General features: G+C 30.5%; 1 protein-coding gene across 3 annotated transcripts; it reads left to right on the top strand.

The window, feature by feature from the left end:
- The first annotated feature begins 19 nt into the window (after positions 1-19).
- ATPsynC (ATP synthase, subunit C) lies at positions 20-6,911 on the top strand. 3 transcript variants are annotated; one of them, XM_074128580.1, is made up of 5 exons: positions 20-160; positions 517-588; positions 2,115-2,228; positions 2,304-2,409; positions 6,078-6,911. In XM_074128580.1, exons 2-5 carry the CDS (start codon positions 544-546, stop codon positions 6,239-6,241), a joined length of 429 nt encoding a protein of 142 aa, XP_073984681.1. In that variant the 5' UTR covers positions 20-160; positions 517-543; the 3' UTR covers positions 6,242-6,911. The 3 variants fall into 3 exon arrangements, with proteins under 3 accessions (XP_073984681.1, XP_073984682.1, XP_073984684.1); XM_074128581.1 differs by having other exon boundaries at positions 2,790-6,133; XM_074128583.1 differs by lacking the exon at positions 20-160 and adding an exon at positions 340-415.
- The last annotated feature ends 80 nt before the right edge of the window (positions 6,912-6,991 follow it).

Below are 6,991 nucleotides of genomic sequence, written 5' to 3'. Positions count from 1 at the left end.
ATAAATGTGGGATTCAATTCTGCGTTTTCATTGGTTGTTACTCCGCACTTCCGTCCAACTCGACTATTCGTACACCCCACCCATATCAGCTAGAAGTTCGCTAAGCGGCCATACTCCTCGTTCGTTGAGTTCCACCGTTTGAGCCTTTAGCCCGGTTGAGGTAAGTACTGAAATAAATATATTACTATTATTTGAAAATGAAGCTTTAGTGATTACACGTGCATTCATGTTCGTAGTTAACACAGTGTGGCGGATTTTTTTTCACTTACTGACTACTAGCTGACGAGGTTATCCTCTTTACTTCTCATTCTCTTTCTACCCGTCGGCCATTTTTTCATTATCTCCGGTATTCTCAATACTTTTCGGTCTAAGTATTTTTTAGTTAAAAATAATTATCAATTAAACCTCTTAAAAGGTATATAATGTTTCAAAAGTGTTTCTATATTAATCATGTGTATAACTAAAGCCTCTTTACATCTTCTATCTACACTTAACATTTCTACAATTTTTCTGTAGGAAAATACCAGATACCAAGAATTCAAGATGTTCACCATTGCAAAATTAGTTATCCCCACAGCCAGGACTACCGTAAGTGTGCATTTTATAAGTTATAAAAAATCTTTGTAAGATATATTTGGTTTTGTCTATAAATAGTTCAGCTCACATTTTCTTCCAAAGTTATTTCAAAAAATTGAAACAAAAATCAGATGAATCCGCTCAGAGATTGCTATTTGTTAGGTAAAATTAATTAATCTGGAGAAGAAAAAAAAATTATATGTACCAAACTAGTTTTAAAATATAGGTCAACTTTATTGGAACTTCCATTTTTTAATTGAAAGATTATTGATTTGAAAAATTGAAGATTTTAGTAAAAGTTGATCACACTAGAAAATTTAAATTGCTATAAAATTATTAAAAATCCTTCAGATTCTTGATTGTGCTTATAAGGTCAGATTGGGTATGTCTTAAAAACAAAAGATAACTTAGATTTTCTGTAAAGCCCTATCCTAAATTCTGCTTTAGTCTTGTTATTTTAGTTTAATTTATTTTTATTTTGGATTATGTAATAGTGATAATGTAAAATTATGTTTATCTTATGTATATTTGTATGTAAATACGTATGCACATTTCTCTCAAAATTTGCTTAAGTAGGAATTAATGAAATTAAGAAAATAAATTATTGAAAAAGGTAATCACACTTACCTGTAAATTTTATAGTTTTCAATATGTAATTAAAGCGGTGCTTTTTTTTTACGCGACTGCTTAAGTATGGGGCTATAAAATGTATGAGAGAAAACTTATGGTTTTTTTTATTTTAAAAAAAAAATTAAAATTTAGAATACCAAACAAAAAAAAAATTAGAATGCCGAACTACTTCAGTGAGTTAAGTACTTTTAATTCTGCATCTAATCATGTTTTTATATTCTGCCTAAAAGTAAATTTTAGCTGTAATAGATCTTTAGATTTGAATCCAAGGAACTTATTATTAACGAAAAGATGTCGGTTAGCGATATGGATACATTGAGAGGAAATGTTCGAACAACCTGGGCTAATGATTTCAAAATACTTATAAATCTCTTTAGATGTAGAGAAATAAGGAGAGAAAGCTTTTATTAATTTAGGTAAAACATCTTCTAGAAATAAGATTCTGATAGCTTCCGTGCAAGACGTATTATGTTTTTGTACGCTGTTGAAATTCAAAATTCAATTGTACAAAGCCAATGTAATTGGGGTAATTCATTTTACTTGTAACTTGAAGGAGATTTTAAGATTTTGAAGAAAGAAATTTGGGAAAAGAGAAATTCGTAAATGGATGGTCTAGAAGATATTGTTTGTGGCAGTAGATTTTGGTAAAGATTAAGTATTTTGATAAATTAGGCATTTTTTTTTTCTTTGCACGTGTATTCGCTGTTCATTTCAGATGTTTTAAATAGTTCTATTATTTTTTGTGATGGAGGAACGGATGTTGTGGCATTCTCTCTTTTACATAAAATTATAAATGGAAAAGCTAATGTACTGCTGTAGTCTAAATGTTCACAAAAACTGGTATTTATTAATTCGTATGATTATAAGTTTTAAATATTCTGTATAATAATAGATTCATCCCCTTACAGTTGGTATCTGGTTCGCGGGCGTACTTCAGGCCATTGAGCAGTGTTCTTGTTCAACAGAGTCCGCAGATGAACAACTATCAAAATATCTCGCCTGCTCCCTCTACTGTTAGCATTGTAAGTTTTGTTTTTCTTTTGTATTACTTAAAAGTTAAACAACTTCATACTTTCTAATACTTTTTAAACTTCAAGCTTCCTGCGATTCGTCATTTTCAAACGTCAGTCGTTACTAGAGATATCGATTCTGCAGCCAAGTATATCGGTGCTGGTGCAGCTACCGTCGGTGTAGCTGGTTCAGGTAATATTTATACACATATATTAATTATGGAATAGTGCTTTAATTCAAATTAAGTTCATGCGAAAAATAACAATATTATAATGGTGTCAAAGTTCTGATACATTATTTTAAATTTTAAATGTTATATTATTTGAATAGGTTACAAGAAAATCTTCTTTTTTCATTTCCTATATTAGTTTAGATTATTATAGTTAACCAATAATTGTATTAAATTTATATTAATTATAGCTGAAATTCACCTTTATCAAGAATATTGGTGAAAGTAATCGTTAATGATACGAAACAGTAAACAATTGAGAACTTCAAGTATTAGAAGATCGTTGGCCAGATTTGAACAACAAATCTAAAGTATTAAATTTTAGTCGAAAATTATTTCACAGGGGTCGGTATGGGAATTGTTTTTGGAGCGCTGATGATTGGATATGCAAGAAATCCTACTCTTAAACAACAACTGTTTATGTATGCGATTCTAGGCTTTGCTCTAACAGAAGCGACCGGTCTCTTCTGTATTTTGATTGCTTTTTTAATATTGTTTGCTTTTTAATCTAGGGTTAAAGTAATTTCATTAATGATAAATATTAATTAATTTTTATTATTAAAAATGATTAATTTTAATTTAATGTTTTAAGAAACAATTTTAAAAATTTAATTATCTAATTTCGGAGTATATTAGTGATCCATATTGATATTGTGCTTGTATAGAAAATGATTTTATACCTAAATAAACAATGTGAAAATAATGTATATTATCAGAAAATCGATTGTAAATTTTGTGATGTATAAAATCTTATATTCCTGAATTAGTATTTAATTTAATAAATTTTAAGAATCGCACTAACAGCATCTAAGGTAATGTAATAACTTATTGTAATGATTATATGTTTGAATTTATTATATATATGTAACTTCCTCTTACTGTTCTGTAGAGTAACATTCTTCTAATATTTCATACCTGTTGACGGGTAAAAGTGATTTACAATTTTCGTGGACCAGCAGAAGGCTGTAATTAGCGTACACTATCCTACTTAAAAAACTAAACCTCAATATCGTAGAAACTGGTTGTAAGGCATTACTTAATAATGCTATTGCATTCGTGATTGATTGCACCTGAAAAAAAAAACTAAAGCATTTTTTACTACTTAGAGCTGACTTGAATTTACAAAAAAAAAGTCCAAGAATGTATCAGTAATTCTGCAAATACTATTAGTTCAGTTCAATTACGAGTACGTAATTACGTACATAAATTTATGAATTGGTTCGATTATCAGTGAAATACATCAAAAAAGAACGAATTGTAGGTAACTATTTTCTCTATTACATTTATTGTTTACAATATCAAATTTATATTGTATATGTCATCTTTAGTATAGACGCTACCAAAAGTCAGGAATTCGTGAAACTTTTTTTAAGGGTGTTCAAAGTCTTTAATGAGTTACTTATTAATGATGGTTTTGGTTTTTTTCGACCGTTGTTGATAGATGATTTTTGGGGAATATGGAGGTGCGGTCTTAAATAAAAACAACTTTTATGCTTTATACCAACATTTCGGTAATTTTTGCTACCTACTTCAGGGTATTATAAAAAAAAGTTTGTTAAGTTAAATGTAGAGCTACGAGTATATCATCATAACTGTTGATACTTTACTCATTAATCAGATTAAGTCATAGTTGTAGTTAATTATGTGGGTATACTTTAATGTGAACAGTTAATTAAAATTTCTCTACATTTAAATTGAATTGAAGTAGAACTAAAGCTGGACTTGAAATAAATAGCTTTCCTTTTAGTACATTAGATTTTCTTTGTAAGTGTACTATGTTATGTATTCCATAATTGATATTAACATTAGAAGTAATTGTCTTTGCAGAATAAGTAACACAGTATTCTTAAAGAACTTACTGATTAAATTAATTATTAATTGTCAATTCGTAGTTGCCCTAAAGTGCTGTTCTGCTCTAAATAATGTTTTACCCAAAATATTGCGTTTAGAGGTATCAAAACAGTAATAACACAAATGAATGAGAGATCAAATCTACTTGAAATACCCAAAATTTAAGCTTGAATCATTGAATAAGACGCACTGTTTCTAGATATCAAAATTTGTCATCTTCAGCTTCAGTGGCAACTCATTCATGCGTGGTTGGCATGATGACCTAGCTGTCCTCACAATTCCGATGAATATTTCTTGAAAACTTTCTTGTTCGTCGCAAAGCGCTCATAAACCATTAATTTGCAAGAGCCTGATTTTCTTTTGATGAATTTGGTTAAAATGTGTAAAATTTTCAGTATTTTACAGGGTGACCAAAGTTATGTGCTCCACCCACTTTTTTGTTTTAAACGGCGGAAAATTTCGAAAAAATAAAAAACACGTATTTAATCATTTTTAGTCTAGTTTATTTTCAGTGGTTGACCCATTTATTTAAACCCCAATATTCCGAGATACAGCATCCAACTTTTTTTTTCAAATGAAACATTTTTTTTTTTATTTTTATAGTACTTGAGCTCCTAAAAAACTAATTTTTTTTTTTCTTTAATCGGTTAGGTTTTCCAAAAGTTTGGCAATTTTAAATATGAAAAACAAATTTCTTGACTTTGCCACCATAAGTGCTGCTAAACACAGAGCGTGGGAGTCCAGAGTTTTGGCTTGCCTATCTGTTGATGGTGTCCAGTTTGAACAGCTTCTTTTAAAAAAATTCGGTAATTTTGACATTATACTGAAATTTGTTTTTCATATTTTACATTGCCATAACTTTTGAAAAACCTAACCGATTTAAATAAAATTTTGTTTTTATTTCAAGTACTATGAAAATTTAAAAAAAAAAGTTGGATGCTGTACCACGGGATATTGGGGTTTAAAAAAAATTGGTCAATCACTGGAAATAAACTAGTCAACTAAAATAAAACTAGTTCCAATGCTCTGCTCAAAACGCATCAATTGTAACTCCGATCGATCGCGGTCTCCCGTGATTGTTTCCTTCTGTTTAAGCAGCTCGTATTAAATCCCGCCCACCAGGTCTCACCAAGTGCAGAGCAGCATCTTTAAAGCAAGGATATACGGCTTTGCCGACGATGTTGATGCATGGCCAGGCTTACCCCACGATCTTCTACGCTTAGAATTATCGTATTGTATCCACTTTTCATCGCCAGTTACATTACGATTCAAAAAAAAAAACCTATTCTGACGTTGAAGCAGACCTTCACACGTGAAAAGACGCCTTTCGACGTCTCTAGGCTTCAATTCGTATGTCGCACCCAATGTCCATGCTTTTGAACGTTTCGAAACTGTTGTGTGATCAACTCGTAATGAATCTGCAAGTTTAGCTAGCGTCTGACATGAGTCTTCAACTTCAAACTTCTTCGGTACGCCAGAGCGTTCTTAATTTTCATAATTACCCGCAAATATTCTTTTCTTGGAACGAATTCAACATACTCAATAAAATATTTAAACAAGTTTTTACGCAAGGGCTCAATTACAATCACTTATATTCAAGTTTGGTTGTAGTACCTTCTAATACATTAGTCACCATTGCTCCCGATCAGTTGTAACATCCAAAGAATTTAAGTTGTTGGCATCTTTATGTTTGAAAAAGATCTGTAAGAGGAAGTAGTTTAAGTATTTGTCTTCCTTAAATGTTTTTGTTTTGCACTAATCCAAGATTTTATCATTTCAGGTGCTGGAATCGGAACAGTATTTGGTTCACTAATCATTGGTTATGCCAGGAACCCATCTCTCAAACAACAATTGTTCACTTATGCCATCTTGGGTTTTGCCCTTTCCGAGGCTATGGGACTGTTTTGCCTTTTGATGGCCTTCTTATTACTGTTTGCATTCTAAGCCTTTTTCTAGTAAAAATCATTTTCACTGCCGCTCAGAAATATTTGGCAACAACTATCCATGGAACGGGTACACATCTGGTTTTTAATTGTTGTAAACAATTTTTGTTTTCTTTTTTGAAGTATAAAAAAAAAACCAGATGTTGATCCACTCAAAAAAACAGGATTCTTGTTTTTTCTGTTCCTTGTTTAGCTGGTGCCATTGGTAGAAAACAAATAATTGAAAATGTTTCGATTATTAATTTGAATTTTTTAACAAGATACCCCGCTTTTGATAAGGATTTTTCTCCTTAGATACACATTATTTTGTACGCTACATTTATTTTTTGTGAAATAATTGTAAGGATTTAACTATATTCCATACATGGGTAGTTATGTTACAATCTCAGTTGTCAAACTCAGCGGGCTAATTCCAGTGTACAGTGTTAGAACATTAAATAAACCATTATTAGTTGTAATATTAGAATACATTACCTTTTTTTTCTTCTTTCTTTTTTAATCATTAGGAGGTTACTTAAAATATTTCTTTGGTGTAAGAAGCGCCATATTCATTCGTCATTTTGTACAATATTTTGTTGAACTTTATAATTTATATAACCGGCCGAGAATGTTATGACATTCTTAAAGCATCTACTCAAAATTTTCATTGCAAATACAGGAATTTGGAAATATTCACGCCTATTTTATTTATTCGTTTTACGTTGGAACCAATTAATAGAAACATTCTGTACTAGTACAAACCTAGTACTTA

Source organism: Rhodnius prolixus, unplaced genomic scaffold, assembly GCF_049639745.1.
Source record: "Rhodnius prolixus isolate KJV_2025 unplaced genomic scaffold, Rpr scaffold_9, whole genome shotgun sequence".
NCBI classification, from domain to species: Eukaryota; Metazoa; Arthropoda; class Insecta; order Hemiptera; family Reduviidae; genus Rhodnius; species Rhodnius prolixus.
Note: the sequence above shows the minus strand (reverse complement) of the source record. Positions and strands in the feature narration are given on the sequence as shown.

Bases quoted from the DNA above. Each gene is read 5' to 3' on its own strand.
- ATPsynC (XM_074128580.1), top strand. From the start codon at position 544: ATGTTCACCATTGCAAAATTAGTTATCCCCACAGCCAGGACTACC. The intron at 589-2,114 runs GTAAGTGTGCAT...ATCCCCTTACAG, and splicing joins TCCCCACAGCCAGGACTACC to TTGGTATCTGGTTCGCGGGC. The intron at 2,229-2,303 runs GTAAGTTTTGTT...TTAAACTTCAAG, and splicing joins CTCCCTCTACTGTTAGCATT to CTTCCTGCGATTCGTCATTT.